The sequence below is a fragment of the Monodelphis domestica genome, chromosome 6, assembly GCF_027887165.1.
Source record: "Monodelphis domestica isolate mMonDom1 chromosome 6, mMonDom1.pri, whole genome shotgun sequence".
In the NCBI taxonomy this organism is placed as follows: domain Eukaryota; kingdom Metazoa; phylum Chordata; class Mammalia; order Didelphimorphia; family Didelphidae; genus Monodelphis; species Monodelphis domestica.
Genome location: NC_077232.1, coordinates 6,011,006 through 6,033,671, shown reverse-complemented (window position 1 = coordinate 6,033,671; position 22,666 = coordinate 6,011,006). Strand labels below are relative to the sequence as shown.

General features: G+C 61.0%; 3 protein-coding genes and 1 non-coding gene across 4 annotated transcripts; 2 read left to right on the top strand and 2 right to left on the bottom strand.

Annotated features, from left to right (window-relative positions):
- The first annotated feature begins 3,341 nt into the window (after window positions 1–3,341).
- On the top strand, window positions 3,342–9,154 carry LOC100014573 (ribosomal protein S6 kinase beta-2). Its single transcript, XM_001364261.4, has 15 exons — window positions 3,342–3,501; window positions 4,148–4,182; window positions 4,288–4,408; window positions 4,512–4,580; window positions 4,663–4,810; window positions 4,978–5,035; window positions 5,139–5,239; window positions 5,910–6,000; window positions 6,091–6,181; window positions 6,287–6,394; window positions 7,418–7,480; window positions 8,109–8,186; window positions 8,286–8,393; window positions 8,497–8,609; window positions 8,710–9,154. The coding sequence occupies exons 1-15, from the start codon at window positions 3,424–3,426 to the stop codon at window positions 8,876–8,878; spliced, it is 1,431 nt and encodes a 476-aa protein (XP_001364298.1). The 5' UTR covers window positions 3,342–3,423; the 3' UTR covers window positions 8,879–9,154.
- On the top strand, window positions 6,234–6,287 carry MIR12389 (microRNA mir-12389). Its single transcript, NR_162960.1, has one exon. It is a non-coding gene; the product is annotated as a microRNA mir-12389 (primary transcript).
- Window positions 9,155–9,257: 103 nt separating the features above from the next.
- LOC100028980 (protein tyrosine phosphatase receptor type C associated protein) lies at window positions 9,258–11,705 on the bottom strand. Its single transcript, XM_001378831.3, has 2 exons — window positions 11,050–11,705; window positions 9,258–10,070 (listed from the first exon to the last, which is right to left on the bottom strand). The coding sequence occupies exons 1-2, from the start codon at window positions 11,050–11,052 to the stop codon at window positions 9,489–9,491; spliced, it is 585 nt and encodes a 194-aa protein (XP_001378868.2). The 5' UTR covers window positions 11,053–11,705; the 3' UTR covers window positions 9,258–9,488.
- Window positions 11,706–11,739: 34 nt separating this feature from the next.
- On the bottom strand, window positions 11,740–17,406 carry LOC130454919 (coronin-1B). The gene is made up of 11 exons (XM_056801229.1): window positions 17,275–17,406; window positions 16,586–16,788; window positions 15,640–15,762; window positions 15,408–15,537; window positions 14,741–14,922; window positions 14,324–14,443; window positions 13,945–14,049; window positions 13,699–13,844; window positions 13,513–13,570; window positions 12,346–12,657; window positions 11,740–12,100 (listed from the first exon to the last, which is right to left on the bottom strand). The coding sequence occupies exons 2-11, from the start codon at window positions 16,784–16,786 to the stop codon at window positions 11,975–11,977; spliced, it is 1,503 nt and encodes a 500-aa protein (XP_056657207.1). The 5' UTR covers window positions 16,787–16,788; window positions 17,275–17,406; the 3' UTR covers window positions 11,740–11,974.
- Window positions 17,407–22,666: the final 5,260 nt, after the last annotated feature.

Below are 22,666 nucleotides of genomic sequence, written 5' to 3'. Positions count from 1 at the left end.
AACCATTCTAGCCTCTCTGCCAAGAAAATCCCAAATGGGGTCATGAACAACAACAAGAAGACCCAAGAGACTAGAGGCGAAGGAAGAGGGGCCTCTTACCCCAAGCAGCTGGAACCACTCCTGCTATTAGCTTGTTAATGGCTGAACAGTGTCACACTTTCCAAGGTCTGCCAGTCCCAGGCCCTTATTTTATAGATGAAGGAGTTCAGACTAGGAGGTGACCAAAGGATTTGAACCCTTGAATTCCGGACTCCTGGACTGCTGAACGCTTTGGGAGCCATGTATATGCTGAGGAGGGGAAAGGAGAATGGGGTCCCCATGGGTGGGGGCGGGAGCCAGGAGATGATTATGAGTCATTACTGAAATGACTCCATCCTTCTGGGGAACTTGGAGGCCAGGAGGCCATCTGCACATGCTCAGTGCAAGAGCTGGGCTAGGAAGATGAGTGCCATCTGGTGGTTTGCCCAAGAAGGAAACCAGCAACCTTGTCTCTGGGGTACCCCCCACAGTTGTCTCTGTTCTGGAGGCTAGACAGGAGATCGTAAAGCTTTCAGCTCTGGACCAATCACTGGAACCAATAGTCAGTAAGCATCTACTAAGTGCCTACTATGTGCCAGGCACTATATGCCAGGTACACTGAGGATTCAAGAGGCAAGAGACAGTCCTTGCCCTCAAGGAGCTCATAATCTGGTGGGAGGAGGGGCCACAAGCAAACCTCTCCATGTAACTAGCTCTACTGGATAAACGGGAAATTGTGAAGAGAGAAGGCATCAGAATTAAGAGGGGATGGGAAAGGCGTCCTGGACAACACAGGACTTGAGGGAAATGAGGGGAGTCAGGCAGGCGAGCCTGGGAAATTCCTGGAACTCAGAGATGGCCAATGTCACTGGATGGAAGAGTATGTGTGAGGGAGGAAGCTGGCAAGGTAGGAGTGTGCAGGAGATGAAGGACTCTGAGTGCCAAAGAGGATTCTGTATTTGGTCCTGAGAGTGATAGGGGGCCACTGCAGTTCACTGGGTGCGAGCAAGCTGGCATGATCTGACCTACACTTTAAGAAAAGCACTTCCGTGGCTGAACAGAGGATGAGGGACCTGAGGCAGGCAGAACTTTCAGCAGTTGTTGCTGTAGCTCCGGGGTGAGGGGCTGAGGGCTTGCCATAGAGTGTCAGGAGAGGAGGAGGCATATTTGAAAGATGGTCCAAAGGTGAAATGGAGAGCTCCTGGCAACAGACTGTTAAGATGGGTCTGGTTTGGCAGCCTGAGGGACTGAGAGGATGCTAAATACCCTTGATGACATCAGGAACTAGGAGGAGGCAAGAGAAGGAGTTTAAGGTCCTTGTCTTTAACTCTTACGTTGCATCTTAGAATCAGTACTGTATATTGAAGAATGGGAGTGAAGTGACTTGCCCAGGGTCACACAGCCAGGCAACGTCTGAGGTCAGATTGGAACCCAGAACCTCCCAAGTCTAGGCCTGGTCCTCAATCTGCCGAGCCCCCCAGCTGCTCCCATGAGTTAGTCTGAAAGGCCATTGGAGGTGAGCAGATGTTGGGCTGGCCAGGTAGATCCGATCTTCAGCGGAACTGATGAAATCACCAAGCGGAGAAGAGGCCCAACAGAGAACTCCAGGGGGAGTAATCAGGGGGAGACCCGCCTGAGGGCAGGGAGAGCAGCCCACAAAGAAGAGAGCCCGGAACTTGGCTAGGGGAGCTGGGGGGGAGGTGGGATGGAGCAGAGTCACTGCACATGTGCCGAGGCTGGCCTGGGTGAAGGGAGAGCCCAGGGACAGAGTAGATGTGAGCACTAAAGAGATGAGGAGGGGAGGGCTGCCTTTGGAGTCAAATCCTAGCTGAGAGGGGCTTGGGGGGCGGGACTTCCAGCCCCTTCGCCTTTCTGATTGGAGGAACCCCGCACCACGTGCCCCCTCTCTAAGCTTCCCCCAGCCGGGCAGGCTGCTTTGCCCTCTGCTCTGCCAGTGGGCTCCCCTGCCCGCCCCGGTTACTTGAGGGCAAGAACTGCGCCTGCGCGGGGGGCTGGGCTCAGAGCAGTCTGGTGGACGCGGCCACAGTGTAGCAGCTCCTCTCAGCCGCCGGCTACAGTTACCCCAGTTTTTTCAAATTGTATCTTGTCCCCCCTGCCAGTAAGTATCCCAGTTTACAAATGGAATCCTCAATCTGCAACACTGCAACAATGAGCAGGAGTGTTCGGGCACTGCCCAAGGGGTTCTGGGTACAAAATCCCTACATACCAGCAGAACCCCGATAGGTGTAGACGACTTGGAGGATTGGACTAATGGGTTCACTTGTTTTACCAGCAGTTTGGAGATCATTTGGACATGTTAATAAACTCACCCAACGAGGGCAGCTGGGTGGCTCAGGGGATTGAGAGCCAGGCCTAAAGATGGGAGGTCCTGGATTCAAATCCTGCCTCAGACTTCCTAGCTGTGTGACCCTGGGCAAGTCACTTAACCCCCATTGTCTAGGCCTTACTTCTGTTCTTTTTGCCTCAGAACCAATCCCGGGTTTGGATTCTAAGACGAAGGTAACGGTTTGGAGTGGCCCAGCTAGGAGGAGTTAGTCTGTTTTCCCCCCCAAACCCTGGACGGAGCCCTCAAACGCCAGCCCCTCCCCCGCAGCCCTCCTCCACCCATCAGATCGGTGCTGCCGAGGCCCGGGTGGCACAGGCTCTCCCGGCCTCCTTTCACCATCTCCCATCCCCCTCCAGGTCTGCCTCAGTGGCCCTGTTGTTGAGCCCTGAAGGCCCCTCCCTGCGAGCACCCAAACAAGCTGGCATGCGTGCGTGCCCCCATTTCATAATTGCATAAATGAAGGCGGACAAGTCAGTGTCCTGAGGAAACCGCCCCTCCTGCGCTGACACCTCCCCTCCTCCGGCTCGGAGGGAGCATCCCGAAAGGGCTGGGCCCCTCCCAAAAGTCAAGGGTTCAAGTACTTAAGAGGGGCGTGTGGACGGACTGCGCCCCCGCCCCCGCCCCGTGGAGCGCCGGGCCTCCTTCAAGAGCAGGTCGCCTGACTCCGAGGCGGCAGAGCAGGTCCGCACCTTCGGCTGGGAGACGCCGGCTGGGCGAACTCCTCCGGGCCCTGCCCTCGCCCCGGGGCTGCGACCTGCCGGCCTGGGACCGCCGGGAAAGACCTGGACCTGCCCGCGGGGAGCCTGTGGGGGCCCAGGGAACGGGAAGCGACCCTCCCGAGGGGGGCTGGTGAGAGGGGAGACGCTGTCCCCCGCCGGGCCCACGGGGTCACGTTGAACTCTTTAACTCCCACAAGCCCCCGGGAAAGGCGCCGCCTCCTTTCCGGCCGTGTGGGCGGCGGGAGGTGACGGAGCCGGCTGGCCCGCTCGGGGGGGCCGTGACGCCCTCACGCAGGGACGCGCGGGGGGCGGGGGGCCGGCGCCCGGGCCCGGGCTGCCATGGCGGCCGTGTTTGACATCGACCTGGAGACGGAAGAGGGCAGCGAGGGAGACGGCGAGCCGGAACTCAGCCCCGCGGTAAGGCGCCCCGGGCCTCAGTTTACCGGTGTGGGAGCGCGGCCGCTGGGCGTCAGGGGTCCGGGGATAGGGGCGGAGCCTGGGTTCTCTCTGCTTCCAACACTCCACCTCTGAGAGTCCTCGTTCTGCATTCCGAGAGCCCGCCCGCCCTCTGGGCTCCCACATCCCGGGCTCTCCCCTGTAAGCTTCTGCTTTCCGAAGCTCTCCGCCTGGCTGTGCGGTGCCCTTCCCCGCCCGCCCGCCTCCCCTCTCTCCAGGCCCTCTTCCTTCAGCTCCCCGAACGCCTGATCCTTGGCCTCCTTCAGCCCCTGCAGCCAGGACTCCCAGTGCTCTCCCCTCCCCTCCCCTCCCCAGACTTACCCTTCCCGGACCCCGGCCCAGCCTTCCTGCCTCTCCCCGCTCCCTTGCCCATTGCCTGGATCAGCTGCCTCCCCCTCTCCGTTGTCTGACCTCTCATGGGCTATGGGGAGCCCTGCTGTAGAGCGGAGAGAAGAGGTTCGCTGCGGAGGAAACTGAGGCAGGTAGCCCCCCTCCCAGGGTCCCACTAGTAAGTGTCCGGAGTCCCAGTCTGGCCCTGCCTCGGTCTCCGGCTTGTCACCTCGGGGACCTGCCCGAGGCCGCCGCTGACCGGGGCTTTCTCTCCTAGGATGCCGACCTGGACTTGAGGACGGCCGGCTTGGAGTGAGTAGGGCAGGGCAGGGCTGGGCAGGGGAAGGCAGGGGGACGTTGGGTTGCTGGAGGGGGGTGGGCGGCCCGAGGCCTCGGTCCACGAAGGTGTGCCCACAGGCCTGCCGGACACTATGAGGAAGTGGAGTTGTCCGAGGCCTCTGTGAATCAGAGCCCCGAGCGCATCGGCCCGCACTGCTTTGAGCTGCTCCGAGTCCTGGGCAAAGGAGGCTACGGCAAGGTATGGGCCGCCCGGGAGGGCATCTTGCTGGAGGGCAGCCTTCGAGGCTGGGGGGGGCGTCCTGACAAGGGCCCCCTTCCCACGCCCTTCCCGCCTTCTCCAGGTTTTCCAGGTCCGGAAGGTACAGGGCACCAATGTGGGGAAAATATTCGCCATGAAAGTGCTGAGAAAAGTGAGTTGCCAGCCTGGGCCCTGGCGGTGGCAGGGGTGGGTCTGGGGGGCCGGTGAGGCCACTCTTCCCTTCCCTTCCCCAGGCAAAAATTATGCGCAACGCCAAGGACACAGCCCACACGCGGGCAGAGCGGAGCATCCTGGAGGCTGTGAGGCACCCCTTCATCGTGGAGCTGGTGTATGCCTTCCAGACCCGCGGCAAGCTCTATCTCATTCTGGAGTGCCTCAGTGGTAAGGCCCCTCCCTGCCCCAGCACCCCATCCAGAGGGGTGTCCATCCCCCATAGGCCTGAGGCCGGCCCTGCCCTGAAGAGGAGGGAGGCCCCAGGCTCCTTTGATGTGGCCCAGTGGGGAGTGACTGGTCCAGGGTCACACATCGAAGGCCTCTTTGTGTTCCAGGAGGAGAGCTCTTCATGCAGCTGGAGCGCGAGGGGATCTTCATGGAGGACACGGCCTGGTGGGTGACTGGATGCCCTGCACAGCTCTGCCGGCGAGGTGGGGAGCGGCTGGGGGGTGCCCTGGGGCCGCCCCTCACCCTTCCCTGTGGTCTATCTGTGCAGTTTCTACCTGGGGGAGATCACCCTGGCCCTGGGCCACCTGCACTCCCAGGGCATCATCTACCGGGACCTGAAGCCTGAAAACATCATGTTGAGCAGCCAAGGTGTGTGCGTGCGTGCGTGTGCAAGTATGCACGTGTACAAGTGTGTGTGCGTGTGTGCAAGTGTAGGGGGGACAGCCTGGGGAAGGGGGCGCCCAGGCCTCTCCTGGGAGAGGGATCCGGGCCCTTGTTACTGGCAGTGACTCCGCCTTGGCCCTCCCTCTGAAAACTGAGCTGGCACAAAGGAAACCAAAGTTGGGTTCCTGCCTTCAGGAGCTCCCAGCCTGCGTGATTCTCCCTCTTCCCAAGTGTTCCCTCCCCTCTCCAAAGAGCCACCCAGCTTGTTTAACACCTTCCCTTCCTTCTTGGAGTCAATACTGTGTATTATATTAGCACCAAGGCAGAAGACTAGGAAGGAGGTCAAGTGACTTGCCCAGGGTCTCACAGCCGGAAAGTGTCCTGAGGTTAGATCTGAACTGGCATCTCTATCCGCTGAGCCACCTGGATGGGTTTGAAGAGAGGCTCAGACTCCTGTAGTCTTGCCATTACAGACTGCAAGAGCCTCTTCTTCCTCTCCTCCAAGTTGTGGGTCGGGAGTGGCGCCTCCAGCCCGTTTCCTTGTTGGGACACGTGCTGTGCCTGTGTAGGATGGAGGCGCCTGCTGGAGGGCAGGGACAGCAGACACGTAGGGGATGTTTGTTGACTGACCCTGCCTGCCTGCCCTCTTCCCCAGGCCACATCAAGTTGACAGATTTCGGCCTGTGTAAGGAGTCCATCCATGAGGGCTCCGTCACTCACACGTTCTGCGGCACCATCGAGTACATGTGAGGAGGGAGGGCCCAGAGGGAGAGCAGGGCAGGGAGGAGGGTTAGCTGGCAGGGGCCTGATGGCCGGGTGGCCTTTCCCTGTTCCAGGGCCCCAGAGATCCTCACCCGCAGTGGCCACAACCGGGCAGTGGACTGGTGGAGCCTGGGCGCCCTGATGTATGACATGCTCACTGGATCGGCAAGTTGCCATCTTCTTATGGGGCGGGCATGGGGACGAGCGAAGAGAGCTGGCTGGGAAGGCGGCAGTAGCCAATGTCCCCTGTCTGCTGTTTGCCTTCTCCAGCCGCCCTTCACTGCAGAGAATCGAAAGAAAACCATTGACAAGATCCTCAGGGCAAAGCTGGCACTGCCAGCCTACCTCACCCCAGATGCACGGGACCTCCTCAAGAAGGTGGGGCTGGCCGCGTGGCCATTTCCAGCCTGCTTTACCCTTCTTGGGCTTCCTGCTTGGGATGCCCCCTGCCCATAGCCTGGGGGAAAGCCCTGGGCCTGGGCTCTCTGCTCTCCCCTCACTGGCCAGGCGGGTGACCCTGGGCAAGTCCCTCTCTTCCTGGGCTTGAGCTTCCTTCTCTGTAAAGGCCAGGTTGGACTCCTGGCCTCTCCGGGTGGCCCCAGTGTGGGTGACTCCAGCATAGGAAGGGGCTGTCAGGCATTTCAGGTGTGCCTCTTCTGCCTTCTGCAGGGGTCACCATCTTCCCCATCTCTGACCCATCCACCCTGATCATGGGTGGTGAGAAGGGACCCCAGGCCTGCTCCTAGGATCACAGGTTTAGAGTTTAGAGGGCCCCAGTCCAGCTCTCTCCATGAACACATGAGTTACACAGCTAAGTAAGGGTCAGAGGTGGGATCTGAACCCAGAACTCCAGACTCCCAAGACCCGTCCACTTCCAGAAAGGGAGAGTGGAGTCCTGAGATCCATGACAACCCTTCCTGGACCAGAGACAGAGGGCCTGTGGAAGAGCAAGTCTGGTGCTGGTCCGATCTCACTTTTGCTACAAGTGTTACCTCAGAGCCTCAGTATCCATGTGTAGAAAATGGACACAATGATACCCGGCTGCCATTACCCCATAGGGCTATTGAGGCTTAGATGAGATAAGCTACTAACAAAATGCTTTGCCAGCTTGGAAGCACCAGGAGATGTCAGTTATTGTCCAGCTGGAAAGGGGTAGAAATGGGTGGCCCTGGAAGAGGCAGAACCTTGGACAGCCTGGGAGCCCAGAGGGACCGGCCATTGGATCAGGGCCACCCCTGGAGGCCTGGGTTGAAGGTTGGCCTGCTTCATCAGGGGGATTGCAGAGGAAGAGCCTCTTCAGGTGGAGGCTGCCATCCCTCCCAGTTCAGAGCACCTCTGATTCTCCCAAGTGCTGACCTTCACCCCCAACCTCACACTTTTTTTTCTCTTTTCCTTCCCTAGTTTTTGAAGCGAAATCCCAGCCAGCGGCTTGGGGGTGGGCCTGGGGATGTAGCTGATGTGCAGGTGGGTGATGCCTCCTTTGTGGTGAGGGTTTGAGTTGGAGGGCTACTTGTTCTCACAGGGACCACTGAGATGCCAAGAGATCTGACTGCAGTGCCCTTCTCCCTCAGATACCTTCAATGCCTCCCTATTGCTATAGACTTCTCAGTGGGAAAGCTCCTCCCTCTCCACCCCCCAGGCTCGCCTGTATTCCCAGATGCATTTCGTGTTAATTCCCCTTGAGCATGCTCCATTGCAGGCAGGCTGGCCTACCGGCTGCTGTTTGCACAGGACGTGCTCTCTGGGCCCGTGACAGGCTATTCTCTGTTCTTAGAATATGTTCCTTCCTCAAGTCAGCTGGCTACCCCTGGCTCCTTGCTCCCTCCCACAAGCCTTCCCCATAGGTCCTCGTAGCTCTTAGGCCTGTTTCCCACCTGCAGCGATTTCTCTGTACTGTACAGCTGGCATTCCGCTCCCCTCTCCCCATATACAAGCTTCTGCTGGAGCTTTTTTTGTCTGGTGCATAGTAGGTTCATACATGTCGCCTGAATGGCCTGGAATTGGGGGGTAGCAAGCGCATTCTGCCAGGGGGCAGGACTGTTGGGTCTGGCATGGGGGAGCTGGCCTTCATGGGCAGGTTCTCTGTCTACAGAAACACCCTTTCTTCCGCCATATCAATTGGGAAGACCTCTTGGCCCGACAAGTAGACCCCCCCTTCCGGCCCTGCTTGGTGAGTGTGGAGCGTATGGGAGGGGGCGGGCATCGGGGTCCCCTGAGCCCTCCTCTGTGTACCCCTGACCCCTGCCGTCCCATCCTTCGCTCACTGCAGCAGTCTGAAGAGGACGTGAGCCAGTTTGACACCCGTTTCACGAGGCAGACGCCCGTGGACAGCCCCGATGACATGTCCCTCAGTGACAGCGCCAACCAGGCTTTCTTGGTGAGGAGCCCTCGTTGGCATTTGGGGCGGGTTGAGGAACAAGGGAGGCCACGTGGTGCTGGGAGCAGGAGAGAGTAATTCACCTCCTGCTGCCATCTGCTAGGGCTTCACCTACGTGGCCCCCTCTGTCCTGGAGGGCATCAAGGAAGGCTTCTCGTTCCAACCCAAACTGCGCTCCCCCCGACGCCTCAACAGCAGTCCTCGGACCCCCATCAGGTACACCGGCCTAGTGAGGGGAGAAGGGAAGGCTCGGCCTAGACTGAGTCCACAAACACCCGGGCCTCTGACGGTGACTTTACCCCCCTTTCTTCTTCAGCCCCTTGAAATTCTCACCCTTTGAAGGGTTTCGAGCCAGCGCTGGCCCAGCAGAGTCCATGGAGCTACCCCCTCCTCCACCTCCACCTCCCGTCAGCTCGGCCCCCCTGCCCATCCGGACTCCCACTGGCAAGAAGTCCAAGAAGGGCCGGGGGCGTTCTGGACGCTAGGAAAGGGAGGACGTTGGCTGGCCCCGGCCACCCCTTCACCTCTTGGGATTGGCCTGGAAGTGCAGTGCTGTAGGCCCCTTGGGCCGGGCTGGAAAGTCAGGGATAAGCAAAGTGCCCTTGGGCCTGGGGAGGAGGGCGCCTTCTGCACAGAATCATGGGAACTGACTGCTCCAGGACTACCAGGCTGCAGCCTCAGGGAGCAGTGAGTGAGTGCCCTTCTCCCAGGCCCTCAGCTGCTTGTATCTTTTAGGAAATTAAATGACCTGAATCATGGCACTCTGGGGCTTCTTCCTTTCCTGGGAGGGTGTGGTGGGGCGCCGCCTGGCGAGGAGTGGGCAGGAGAGGGGAGGGGCTGGGCGCGCTGGAAGGACACGAGGAGTCCAGTGTGGGCATCTTTATTTCCAGGGGGGAGGCTGCTCCGTCCTCATCCTTTTACCCACACGTCTACAAGGGCAGCGAGGCTGGGATGGCCTTGACGGGTGCGAGGGGACCAGGCGCAGAGGGACGGGCATTGCTGTGCTCTGGGGATGTGGGCAGGCCGGGCTGGGCCCGGGGGAGGCTGGGGGAGGCCCGTGTACCCCACGGTGGCGAGGCTGGCAGAAGCGGAGGCCTAGAGCGCAGTGACGCTGAGGCCCCTCTCGGCCCCCGCGCCATCCTCCCAGGCTGCTGTCCCTGAAAAGGCATGGAGGTCGCTCAGCAGGGCCTCGGCACTGCCCTCAGAGGAGGTGCCGGGCTCGGGCTGGGGGCCGCTGCCTTTCCTCTGCTCGGGGCAGGCTTCTCCCTGGGCTTCCCCTGGGCTCTCTGAGGCCCCGTCCACCGCTCCCTGGGCCTCCTGGCAGGGCTGGGCCTCTCCCTCGTCCTCCTCCTCCTCCTCCTCCTCCTCCTCCTCCTGCTTTTCCATGCTGTCCTGAAGCTCTTCGACGGCCGGCCCTTGGAGCCAGCGGGTCACCCCTGTGGCGCGCAGCAGCCGGCGAGCCTGGCCCCACAGGGAGGTGCCCAGGCGGCTGGGGTGGTAGTAGCCCCCCGACTCCCGGCTGAGGTGATACCAGGCCAGGGCCAAGCCTGCCAGTAGGATGAGCAGCAGCAGCACCAGCAGGACCACGGTGACCGAGCTGTGGGAGCCTCTGTCTTCGGAGGCCAGCGCCCCCGGCACGCATGCCAGCGCCATCAGGCCCCCGAGCCTGGGCAGAGCCTGCAAGAGGGAGGGCAGAGTGGAGGGGCCTTTGGGTGGGGACGTCACGGGAATGGAGCCCAGCTCCTGCCCCAGCCTCAGTGCTCCCATCTGTCGAATGGGGGCCATATGACCTCGCGGGACGGAGACAAGAGGTCTGGGGGTGGCGTCCGGGCTGGGGGGCGAGGGGGGCTTCCTCAAGGATCCAGGACGGCCTGGCTGCCTCCTCCCGCCCTGGCAAGCCCGCTCAGCCTCGGTTTCTTCCTCTGTAAAAGGGGGGCAGGGAGGGGCGGTGCCGGGGGGCTGTTCTCCGCTAGACGGGGCTGAACGGGACACAGACCCGGCGGGCGGCTCCCTGGGGCGCCCCCACGCCGGTCTCGGGGCTGCACTGAGTCCTGCCCTGGCCCGGGTCCCGCTTCCCCATTCGGGCCTTTCCCCAAGCTCTGCTCAGCACTTCCTCCCCCGTGAGGCCAGCGAGTGACTGAAGCTGCTAGAGGAAGCCTGCGGTCGGAATGGAGCAGGTGAAGGCGCTGCAGCTGGGCGCCTCTGCAGGATGAGCAGAACGAGCAGAGCCCCCCCCCCCCCCGCCCCCCACCTCACCGCGGCCGCCCGGGAGAGGCACCCGCGTGGGGACGGACGCCCCGAGCCCAGCCTGAGCGTCGGGAAAACACGGGCTCAGCCCGGCTTGTGCCTCGGTCTGGCCGCGTGACCTTGGGCCAGTCCCTTCCCCTGGGTGAGCTGCAGCACGGGAATACCGGCAGTCCCAGAGCAGGCCCACAGGACGCCCTGAGGGGGCAGCGAGGCAGAGCCAGGGCTGGAGCTGGAGGTCCTGGGTTCAAATGTGACCCTGGGCCAGTCCCGAAAGCCCCAGGCCTGGTCCTTAGCGTGCTTCTGCCCGGAGCGGATTCTGAGACCAGGCGGCAGACGGGCATCCGGGGCAGAGCCAGCGGGGGCCGCAGGGCCGCGGCCACTTCCCCTTCCCAGCCTCCTCCCCACTCACCATCTGGCCTCGTCCCCGCGCTGGGCCTCCGCTGCTCCGGCGTCCGTCAGGAGCTCCGGCCAGGACAGCCTGGGGTGGGCGACTGGGCGAGGGAGGCAGGCAGGCACCGGCCTCGGCGCGCCCTGGGGCTTCCGGCTTCCTGTCTCGCCCACCCCCTCCCCGAGGCAGCGAGGTGGGGCTGCTCGGGAGGCCGAGGCCGAGGGGGGGCGCCTGGCTCAGCCCCCCCCCCCCCAGGGGCGGCTCAGCCCTGGCCTCCAGCTAGCCAGGCCCAGAGGGAGCTCCTGGGCTCCAGCGTGGCCTCAGGCCCAGGATGGACCCCAAGACGGGGGAGGGGCTTAAAGCCAGGCACGCTGGACGACGAGGGGGCACTTGGGGCCGCGACGAGGCCCGACGGGACGGCTTGCAATGGCCGCAGGGAGCAGCGGCCCCCGAAGGGACCCAGGAGTCCGGGGGCCCAGCCACAAAAGGGAGGCGAGGTGGGGCAGAGAAGCGAAGGGTGTGTGTTTAGAGGGGTGCCGGGGCAGCAGGCAGCAGGGCCCCCGAATGGATGAGGGAAAAGGCGCAGACAGGATGTGGGTCTGGCTACCCGCCAGCACTTGAACCCGGGCCTCCGCTGACCTTCCAGGGAGTGAGCCCCCCCCCCCCCGCACCACCCCCCCCCCGCACCCCAAGGGGCAGGGCGAGGCCACGTTCTTAGAAGTTTTTATTAGGAATGAAAACAGAGGCGGCCGCCCAGCTTCCAGCGGGGAGCCGAGGGGGGGGCGCGGGGGGGGGGAGTATAAAAATTCATTCTCGTACAAGTATAAAAGCTTCCTGCTCCCGGCCGGCCGCGGAGGGCTGTGGCGGCTCGAGCCCCGGCTGGGCCCGCGTCCGGGGCAGGAGAGGGCCCGGCTGGCCCGGTGCGCTCTGGCGCTCGGACCCGGGCCTACACGTCGCCGTTCTCCATGCGGCCCAGCTGCTCCTCCAGGCGGGCGATGCGCTCGCCCTGCTCCTTCACCAGGGTCCGGAGCAGCCGCAGCTCCCGGGTGACCTCTTCCAGCTTCCCAGAGTCCTGCGGGGGGGCCGGGGGGCCGCTAAGGCGGAGCCCCGCCCCCCTCGATTCCAGCCCCCCCCCCAGGCCTTTCTTCCCAGCCCTTCCCGGGCCGGCCATGAGGGAGAGGTGACTCGGCCAGGGTCACCCGGCCAGGCGGCGCCCGAGGTCGGATCGGAACCCAGGACCTCCCGTCCCTAGGCCGGGCCCTCCATCCACGGAGCCGCCCCACCAGCCCCGTGCCAAGCGGGAAGGGAGGTACGTACCCCGGCCCCGGCGCTGGCCCCGGCCCCGGCCAGGCCTCCGCTGCTCGCGCTGCCGCCCGGGGAGCTGACCGGCGCGGTGGGGGGGGCGGCCGTGGAGGCTCCGGCCCGAGGGGGCGCCGAGGCCGCGGCCGCCCGGCTGTCCAGGACGTTCTTCCGGCTGACCTTGAGGTCCCGCTGCTTGCTGGGCACGTAGGCTTCGCGCAGGGAGATGAGCAGCGGCTCGGCGTCGCGGCCGCTCACCCACTCCTCGGCCTCCAGGGCGGCCTCGGGCCCCGCCGTGTCCGGGTACAGGTCGTCCTGGAACAGGTCTGACTGCGGGCGGAGAGAGCCTCTGCTAGGCACCGGGAGCCCCTTCAGCCTCCGGCCAGGGCCCGAGACCCCCCCCCCCCACTTCTGCCCCGGGAAGCCGCCATGAGGTCCAGGCGCCTTGGGCTGGCACCGGGCCCCCGATGTCCCCCCACCGGGATGTTTGCTGCTCTTCTGCCACTCCAGATGAGTCTAATGTCTCCACGGCTGACCGCACCAGGTACTTTCCCACCTCCGCGCCTTTGCCTCCACGCTAGCTTTCTCATCTGAGCGCACTGCCCCCCGCCCCGTTTGGCATCCCACAATCATGGGGGCTCGGGGGGAGGGAGGGACTTCCGAGGCGGCGAGGATCCCTTGTTCCAGGATCGCCTTCCAGGAAGGGGGCCACCCCGGGACAGCTCTGGCATTCTGCCCCAGGGAGACCATCCCTGGGGGGATGTCCAGAGGACGGGCTGCTGCCGTGCCCGGGGCACGAGGAAGGAGAGAAGACGAGGGACATGAGCTCTGGGTTCGAGTGCCTGAAGGCTGGTTCTAGGGAAGAGGGGCTCCCCTCGTTCTCTTCGGTCCCAGGAGTAATGGGGGGAATGGCAAAGGGGCAGATCTGGGTTCAAGGTCGGGACAAAGTCCCAGTGAGGACTGCCGAGGGGGAAGGAGGCCGCCGAAGCCCCGTCCAGCCTCGCACCCCGAGTTTCTCAAGTTTTTTCTGGAAATCCGTCTCCCCCCAATGCCTCCTTCCTCCCGGCTCTGGGCCTCCCCAAGGCTTCTCTCCCTTCCCGGCCCCATCCTTCTAGGGGCTGGAGGGCCGGAGAGGGTGGGGGAGGCCCCGGGCGTCGGGCTGGGCTGGAGAGAGCCTCCACTCACCTTTCTGGGCACCGTCATGATGATGGGCTCACACTTCCGCTCGTGGAGCTTGTAGAAGCTGAGGGGGGAGAAGGGGTGTGAGCCGCCCCCCCAGCCCAGCCCCCCCAGCCCGGCCCGGCCCCCCAGCCAAGCTCCCCCCCCCCAGCCCAGCCCAGCACCCCCCCAGCCCGGCCCCCCCAGGCTCACCGGGCGATCTCGCACTTGCTCACTTCCAGGCCTCTCTTGGGCATGCGCCCCATGCCGCGCTGGGGCTCCTTGCTGGTGAAGGTGTTCAGGAAGTGGATGTAGGGGGGCTCCGCCGTGATCTCGAAGTAGCGAATGCTGGAGTCCCCCTGGAGGGCGAGCGAGCGGGCTGTGAGGGACGCGGCCGGGGCCTCTGCAGGGCCTCCGCGGGGCCGCCCGCCCTCCCCGGCCCGGCCCGGCCCGGCCCACCTTGCCGCAGACGTAGATGACGCCGGTGTCGGGGTCGTAGAAGGGCAGCAGAGCCCCGTTGCTCGAGTCCAGCTCCTGCAGCGCCATGGGCTCCTCCAGGTTGTCCTGCGCGGGGCGGGGCGGGGCGTGAGCGCCGCTGGGGGGGGGCGCGGCTGCCGATCTGAGCTCTCCGGGTCTCCCCCCTCCACGTTCCCGTCTGTCCCCCCACGGCTCTGACGCTCCGGCTTCTGAGGCCCGGCTGTCCCCCCCGCAGCCGCGCCTGCCACTCTGTCCCCTCCCACATCCCACAACATGGGGGGGGGGCTCAGCCCCGCCTCCTCCGGGAGCAGCGGGAGACCCTCCCGGCCCCCAGAAGCGCCCCGGCGCGGCCTCCACTCACCGGGTCCCAGAGCGCCAGCTGCCGCTCGCTCATCCGACTGAAGCCCGTGGTGAACACTTTGCCGTCGGCCAGGAAAATGGCCCGCATGGGCCGGGCTCCCTCGTGGGCCTTCTCCCGCTCCTGGGGACGCAGAGCCGCCTTCACCAGCCCTCCCCTCCCCGGGGCTCCCCCCCTGCACCCAAGGTCCCCCCCGGAACCCGAGGAGGACTCCCCCAGGACATGGCGCCACCCTCCCTGCCCTAGGGCTCCCCCCTTGCACCCCAGGTCCCCCCAGGAGCCCGAGGAGGACTCCCCCAGGACACGGTGCTGCCCTCCCCGCCCCAGGGCACCCCTCCTGCACCCGAGGCCCCCCGGCCCCCCAGGAGCCCGGAGCCCGTCATCGTCGGGCTCCGGGACGGCGCCCAGGCGCCCGCCTACCGCCACGAGGGTGCCGCGGCGAGGGTCGATGATGCGCACGCTCTTGTCCTTGCACGCGGAGCAGAAGAGGCTCCCGTTGCGGTTCCAGCAGATGTTGTAGATGAGGTCGGGGTGCTGGTCGGCCAGGCGGTACAGCTCCTCGGCCGTGCCCACGTTCCAGATGAGCACCACGTTGTCGCAGCCTGCGGGTGCCCGTCCCGCCGTGAGGCCGCGCCACGGCCCGCCGCCCGCCCCGCGTGGCCTCCGGGAAATCCGTCCCCCTCTTGGCCTCGCTCATCCCATCTGGCAAATGGGGCCATGAGGAGGTCTGCCCGGCGTCGAAGGGGGACGGGCTACAACCCGCCTGGTCAAGGCTGCCCGAGAGCGGCCAGTGCGGGCCTCGGGGCCTCTTACAAAGGAGGAAACGGGAGCGGGGAAGGTCCGGGGGCAGCGCAGGGGCCAGGCCAGGCCTCGGCACTGCATCTTCACCATGACCCCAAGGCAGGGACAGTAGCAGAAGAAGACACTGAGGCCAAGAGATGAAGCGGCTCCTTCAGTTAAAGGAGCACCTGAGGGAGGATTTGAATTCGGGTCCTACTGAATGCAAGTCCACCTAGGAGGTTCCACGTGACCATTTGGGGAAATTTTTTGCTTAAGGGCAGCGGGGGGAGGGGGGGGGGGCTCAGACCTGCGCTGAGGAGGACGTTGCGGGCCGTCGGGTGCCAGGTCACAATGCCCACTCTCTTGGAGTGACCCTCGAGGACCACCACGGGCTCCGTCAGGGGCGTCACCAGGCCGTTCTCGGGGATCTGCCAGACCTGTGGGCCGGGGACGCCCCGGGACCGAGCGTCAGCGGGAGGCGTCTCGGAGGGTCCCTCCCCTCCCCCCGCGGTACCCCAAGTCCCCGGCCCCTCCCTCACCATGACCGTGCAGTCTTCGGAGCCGCTGGCGATGACCTCATCGTTGTGTGGACACCAGTCGATGTCTAGGACGGGCCCGGTGTGCCCGCAGACCGTGGGGTACGACTTGTCGATGCGCCCCGTCTGGAGGAAAGGCAACGTCAGGGGAGCCCCGGCCGCGCCTGGCAGCCGGGCGACCTTGGGGAATCGTTTATAGCTGGGCCCTTTGTTTCCTGGTCTGCCGGGCCGGCACGTGCCCAGCCTCCCGCTTCCTTCTCAAGGTCTAGATAAGAGGCGCCCACGAGGGGACGGACTTTCCCGGAACGGCCCTCATTCTGCCGGGTCCGACTCTTCGGGACCCCATCGGGTTTTCTGGGCAGACGTGGGAGCGCTCGGCCATCGCCTCCTCCAGCCCATTGCACAGATGTGGAAATGGAGGCAAACGGGATGACGTGACTGGCCCAGGGTCACGCAGCCAGGAAGCGTCCAAGGCTGGAGTCTGCCCTTCCTGCCAGTCACACGGCCCCCCAGCGCCCCCTCAGGCCACGGTGCAGGAAGCCTTTATTCTGGGCTTGGGGTTCTCCTGCAATAAGGCACGGATTACCGAGTGCCCCATAAATACAGACTGGCCTCCCTGGCTGGCTGATTTCCCCACAGCGCGGCCAGGGGGCGCCACCGGGCACCAGGAGTTCAAATCTGGTCTCAGACACCTAGTAGTTGTGTGACCCTGGGCAAGTCCCTTCCCTCTGTTTGCCTCAGTTTCCTCCTCTGTCAAATAAGCTGGAGAAAGATATAGCCAACCACTCTGGTTATCCTTGCCTAGAAAACCCAGCGGGGGCAAGGGGTCCGGGGACGGAAGGAACTGCCCGAGGCCCCGGCACTTCCCTTCTCCACAAGCTCGGGGTTTGTGCATCGGCCTGGAATGCACTCGCTCCCTCACTCCCTCCTTCAGCTGCCTCCGGCCCACCTTGCTCAGGGGCAGCACCATGAAGGCGCCCCCACCGCTGGCCTCCACGATGATGGCCAGGAATTTGGGGTTGACAGCGCAGAAGGTGCTGTCCCAGGTGACTCGGGACACCCGGATGTCCTCGTAGCACTGGTCATTCTTGACGGGCTGCCCGAAGACATGCCGGAACTTGCTCTGTCTGACCACCTTTCGGAATGACATGTCTGGAGGAGAAAAGCAGAAATGGAGCCTGGCCCCCCCTCCGGGCCTGGCCCTGAGGGGCCATCCCTGGGCAGCCTTCCTCCCTGCAGGCGCCTTAGGGCTCTTCAAAGCCAACCTTTTCGTTTTACAGATGGGGAAACTGAGGCTGGAGAAAGGAGCAGAGTTGCCTCGATTCTCTGCCCCCCCCCCACTCCCCAGCGAGTGGGGGCGGGAGGAGGAGCGCCTGGCTTTGCAGGGCTGACTCGGACTCTCTGGCCTGGGCTCCGTCCCGCTCGGAGCCTCAGTTTTCCTTCCCGTAAAATGGGGCGATGGCCCTTCCGCCCCGATGGGAAAGTCTGTCCAGCGAGCCAGGAGGGGGCTCCGGGGGGGGCCTCGGGGGATTCTGCAGTCCGGGAGTGGGGGGACGTTCCAGGAATCGCCCCCTCCCTAGGCCCCGGAGAATCGGGCTCGCTCCCGCTCCATCCCGGGCCCGGGGCGCCCCAGCTTACCAGCGGGCCAGCGGCGCGGACGCGGACGGCTCGGGATCCCCGACTCTGGGAAGCAGGAAGCGGGAATCAGGAAGTGACCGAGGATGCCCAGGGAGGGGAGAAGGAGGAGGGGCCGGGGCGGGGCGGGGGAGGGGCCGGCTGGGACCCAGGAGGCCGAGGGACGGACGCCAGAGCTGGGGTCCGAACGTGGGCCCCCCCGGCCGAGCGCGCTCGACCCCTAGTTCTGGCTGCCCAAGGCCGCTCCTTTCCCCGGACCTCAGTTTCCTCACTTGTAAAGCCAAGGGCAGCCCTCAATCCGGAGGGAGCGTAATGGGGGGAGGCGGACTCTCAGTGCCGGGAGGGAGCGTAGAGACGATCCCGCTACCTTCAAACCCTCCCGCCCCCGCCCCTCGCCGTGCCCCAGCCCGACTCGAGGTGGGGGCCGGCGGAGCCGCAGCCCTAAATCGGGAGGGTAAGCCAGCTGTGGGGAGAGGATTCACAGCACCGGGAGGGACCTAGAGACCGCCTTCCTCCCAACCCCTCCCCCACCTAGTTTACAGCGGGAGAAACGGAGGCCCCGGAAGGGAAGAAACTTGGCCAAGCTCTCGGGGGGAGGGGGAGGACCCAGACTTGAACCTAGGACCTCGGGTTCAGTGGCCCGAGAAAGGAAGTTGTTAGTCCTAAAATTCTTAGGGCCCTCCTCTCCCCCCCACTTGTGTGCCCCCAAAGATGAGCGGGGAAGAACGCCCCTCCCCGAGGAAATTCAGAAGGCGGCCCCCACAGAGGCCTCTGAGCCGGAGCGGTCCCGACAGGTCTTCAGCCTTATCTGTCAAATGGGCCAATAACACCCTCTGCGGGGCAGCCGGCCTCCTCGTTCAGCTGAAAAATGCTCCCTGCCTCGGCCATCCCTTCCCATGGGGGGGGGGGGGTGTCTGAATTGTTCCCTTTTCTTTTAGGGGTTTGCCCATCTGGGTTCCATACTGGGTCACAGTGGAAGCTATTTGGGGCGGCTTCACAAAGGGGAACTTTTTACTTATTTTAACATTGAAAAGCAATGATGAGGGACAGCTGGGTAGCTCAGTGGATTGAGATCCAGGCCCAGAGATGGGAGGTCCTGGGTTCAAATCTGGCCTCCAACACTTCCCAGCTGGGTGACCCTGGGCAAGTCACTTGACCCCTTATGGCTCATCTGCCTTAGAACCACTACACAGTATCCTTTCTAAGATGAAGGAAGGCGAGGATCAAAAAAGAAAAGAGCCATGCGGCCATGACATTCAAAGACAGAGTATAATGACCTTCGGCCACACTGTGCCCATTTTATTTTATTAGACCTTTACATTCCACCTTAGAATCAGGACTGTGTACTGGTTCCAAGGCACAAGAGCAGTAAGGTTGGGCAGTGGGGTCAAGTGACTTGCCCAGGGTCACACCGCTGGGAAGTGTCTGAGGCCAGCTTTTTTTCCTTTTTTAGAGGAATTGGGAAAGGCTTCTCGAAGGTGAGCTTTCAGCTGAGCCTGGGAGGAAGCCAGGGCAGCCAGAGAAAGAAGACAACATTCTAGGCACGGGAGACGGCCAGAGAACATGGCCAAAGCCCAGAGATGCAGAACAGCGAGGAGGCCAGGCTCACTGGACCAGAGTGAGAGCTGGGAGAGGCTTGTGAAGTGTAAGGAGCCTGCAAAGGGGCTGTTATACTTGATCCTGGAGGGGATAGGGAGCCACAGGAGGTTAGTGATCTAATCAAGGGAGTGAGATAATCAGATTTGCATTTTAGGAAGATTGTTTTGGCAGCCTGGAATGGGAGAGACTTGCTGCAGGAGCCCAACCAGAGGGCTCTGCAGTGTTCAGAGGGGAAGCAGAGGAAGGCTGTGCAACACACAAGAGATATTACAATGGTGAAATTGACACACCATGGCAACAGACTGGATATGAGGGATGAGAGAGAATGAGCAGTTGAGGATGACTCCCCGGTTTCATGCCTCCATGATTGGGAGGTTGGTAGGGACTAGGCAGCTGGGTAGCTTAGTGGATTGAGACCCAGACTTAGAGACAGGAGGGTGTGGGTTCAAATCTAGCCTTAGACACTCCCAAGCTGGATGACCCTGGGCAAGTCACTAGCCCTTATTGCTCTTTTGCCTTATTGATTCTAAATCAGAAGGTAAAAGTATAAACCTCCACTGCCCACTCCGCCTCCCCGCCATCACCAAAAAAAAAAAAAAAATCCCCAGTACTAGGGAAGCCTAGGACTGGGAGGAAAGATGTAGAGCCAGGCTTGGATATGGGAGGTCCTGGGTTCAAATCTGACCTCAGGCCCTTCCTAGCTGGGTGACCCTGGGCAAGTCACTTAACCCCATCTGCCTGGCTCTTACTGCTCTCTTCTGCCTTGGAGCCAGCACTTGGTATCAAGTCTAAGCTGTAAGATAAAGGGTTAATACAAAGCTATCTAGCTACAGGACATCCAGTTTGAGATATCTATCCAATAGGTAGTTGAATATGTAAGCCTGGAGATCAGCAGAGAGGTTAGGGTTCAAGAAGCATAGAATCCATGGGAGCTGAGGAGATCCCAAGTGAGGCAGTACAGAAGGAAAAGAGAAGAGTTTTGTGGGACCCTCATGGGAGCAAGGGAGATGGAGGACTGGTCAGAGAGGTAGGAGATGTGCCAGGAGCCAGGGCCAAGCCAGGGCAGTTCTGAAAAGTGAGAAAAGTAAGTATCAAGGAGGAGAGAGTGATCAATAGTGTCCAAGGCTGTGAGAGGCCAATGAGCATGAGGGCAGGAAAATTAAGAGATGGCTGATACTTCTGGAGAGCTTTCAATCAACCCCAACATCCCCCACCCCCCAAGCTTGGCCTGTTAGGAAGGTGGCCCTCGAGCTTTGTCAAACTCTCTAAAAGGGTCCAGCGCTGGCTGGTGAGGCTGCTAAAAGCCCAGAGTGCAGCTCCCTCAAAGACCCGGAGGGGCTGTGATCTGCATCAGTGGTGACATCATGGAGCCTTAAGATATTGATGAAAGACTCCTGAGGAGTTAGGTTGCAGATTGTATGGATGCAGAAGAGAACGGTGCCATCCACATTATCATTCCTAAGAAGAAGGAGAATTTCTTAAATGTACAGAGAACTGAATCACGTTCCCTAACTGATGTGGTCAAAGGATATGCAGAGGCAGTTTGCAGAAGAAATCAAAGCTCTCTGCAATGAAATGAAAACAGACTGAATCACTAATAATTAGGGGGTAGCTGGGTGGCTCAGTGGACAGAGAGCCAGGCCTGGAGACAGGAGGTCCTGGGTTCAAATTTGACCTCATACACTTCCCAGCTGTGTGACCCTGGGCAAATCACTTATTTATTTGTTTGTTTGTTTGTTTTTATTTAATTCAATGATTTAGAATAATTTTCCATGGTTACAAGACTCATGTTCCTTCCTCTCCTCCCCCGACCCCCTCCCCATATATGATGTACAACTCCACTGGGTTTAACATGCCTGGGCAAGTCACTTAGCCCAATACACAGTATTGATTCTAAGACAAAAGGTAAGGGTTTAAAAATAAATAAATAAATCACTAATAATTAGAGGATTTCATGCAAATTAAGACAACTCTGAGATACTGCCTCACACTTGTCAGATTGGTGAACATGCCAGAAGAGGAAAGAGAAATGCTGGAAGAAATATGGAAAAAGAGGGATACTGCTACATTGTTGGTGGAGTTGTGAACTGGCCCAACCATTCTGGAAACTGATTTGGAACTCTGCCAAAAGAGCTAGAAAACCGTGCCTGCCCTTTGGTTCAGAAACACCACTACTTGGTCTGTACTCCTAAGATGTTAAAGAAATAAGGGGAAAGGGGCTGTTTGTACAATGATCTTTATAGAAGCTCTTTTTGTGGCAGCAAAGAATTATAATTGGGGAATGGCTGAACAAGTTGAGGTATAGGATTGGGATGTTTATATTATTGTGCTCTAAGAAATGATGAGGGAGATGGTTTGGGGGAAATGTGGGAAGACTTACATGAACGGATGGAAGGTGAAAAGAGCAGAACCGGAAGAACATTGTACACAGTAACAGCAACATTGCAACAATGACCAAGACAATGATCTGTGGCAATTCCAAAGAACTGATAAAAAAATGTGAGCCCCTCCTAGAGAGGGAATTGATGACTTCTGAGTGCTCTTTTTTCACTTTTTTCTTACTTTCCTCCCCTGCAAATGTGGAAACATGTTTTGCATGACTTCATATGTATAATGGATATTGTAGTTCTTGCCTTCTCACTGGGAGGGAGAGAATTTGGATTTGAAAATTAAAAGTAAAACAAAACAAAAGTGGAGAGTGATGAGGCTTCCTAGAATGGATTCTAGATGGGTTTTGAAGGACAGCAATGGGAGGGGCAGATTTTTTTCAGTAATTGGCGAGAGTAAGGGATTCCAGATGGGAAAACAAGAGCATGAATGAAGGCTTGATGCAGGATCATGCAGAGATTTTGGATTCCTGAGGAACCGAAGCTGTAGCAGAGTCTGAATGTTGGGAAATCGTGGGAGGTGAAATTTGTGCAAGAAAGACCCACGTCGAGGTCTCTCTGTCTTACTTTCTAAGCTTCAGGGAGCCATTGAAGACTCTTGAGCAGGGGCTAGCATGATCATGGGATCATAGCTAGCCATTGAGTCCAATTCCCTCATTTTGCCAATGAAGAAGCAGCCACAGAGAATGATTTGGCCCAAGTCTTGATAAAGTGGGGCTTAAGGAAGATGGATCAGTGTTTGGGTTGGGAGTGGGGAAAGGGGCAGATTGGAGAACGAGAAAGGCTGGAGCCTGCTGCAGAACTTAGACTAGGGAGGAGAAAGAAGGTCCTGAGGCAGGACAGCTCCTCACCAGAGCCTTCCCTCCTTTCCCAGGACTCCAAGAGCTGAGCAGACTCAGAATTAGAGAATCCCTGGAATTCAGAGCCGCAACGGCTCTTTGGGGGCTGTGAGTCCCTCTTGATCTAGAAGTCCACCCTGCAGTAGCCCCCAGAAAGAGCGCTCACTCAGCTCCATTCAGCAGCAGCCTGTTCCTGGGCCAGACTTTTCTTTTTCCTGGCCTCAAGTTCAAATCTACCCTTTTTTGTGGCTTCTGCCCCACAGTTCCTAGCAAGCAGAACAAGACCGAGTCCTCTTTGTTAGGACAGCCCCAGAGATCCTGGAAATCAGCCATCACGTCTTCCCAGGCTTCTCGGGAGCGAAGATGGGCAGAACCTCCAACAAGTGGCTGTAAGACATGGCCAGGAGTATTCTGGTCCACATTTCCCACCAAGAGACCAGGAAATGTTGCACATCGTTCTGGGAATGACCTGGAGTAAAACTGAGTTGGTTATTTTGGTGGCACCATGGCTAGAGCTCTGGACCTGCAGTGCAGAAGAGCTGAGTTCAAATTCAGCCTCAGCCATTACCC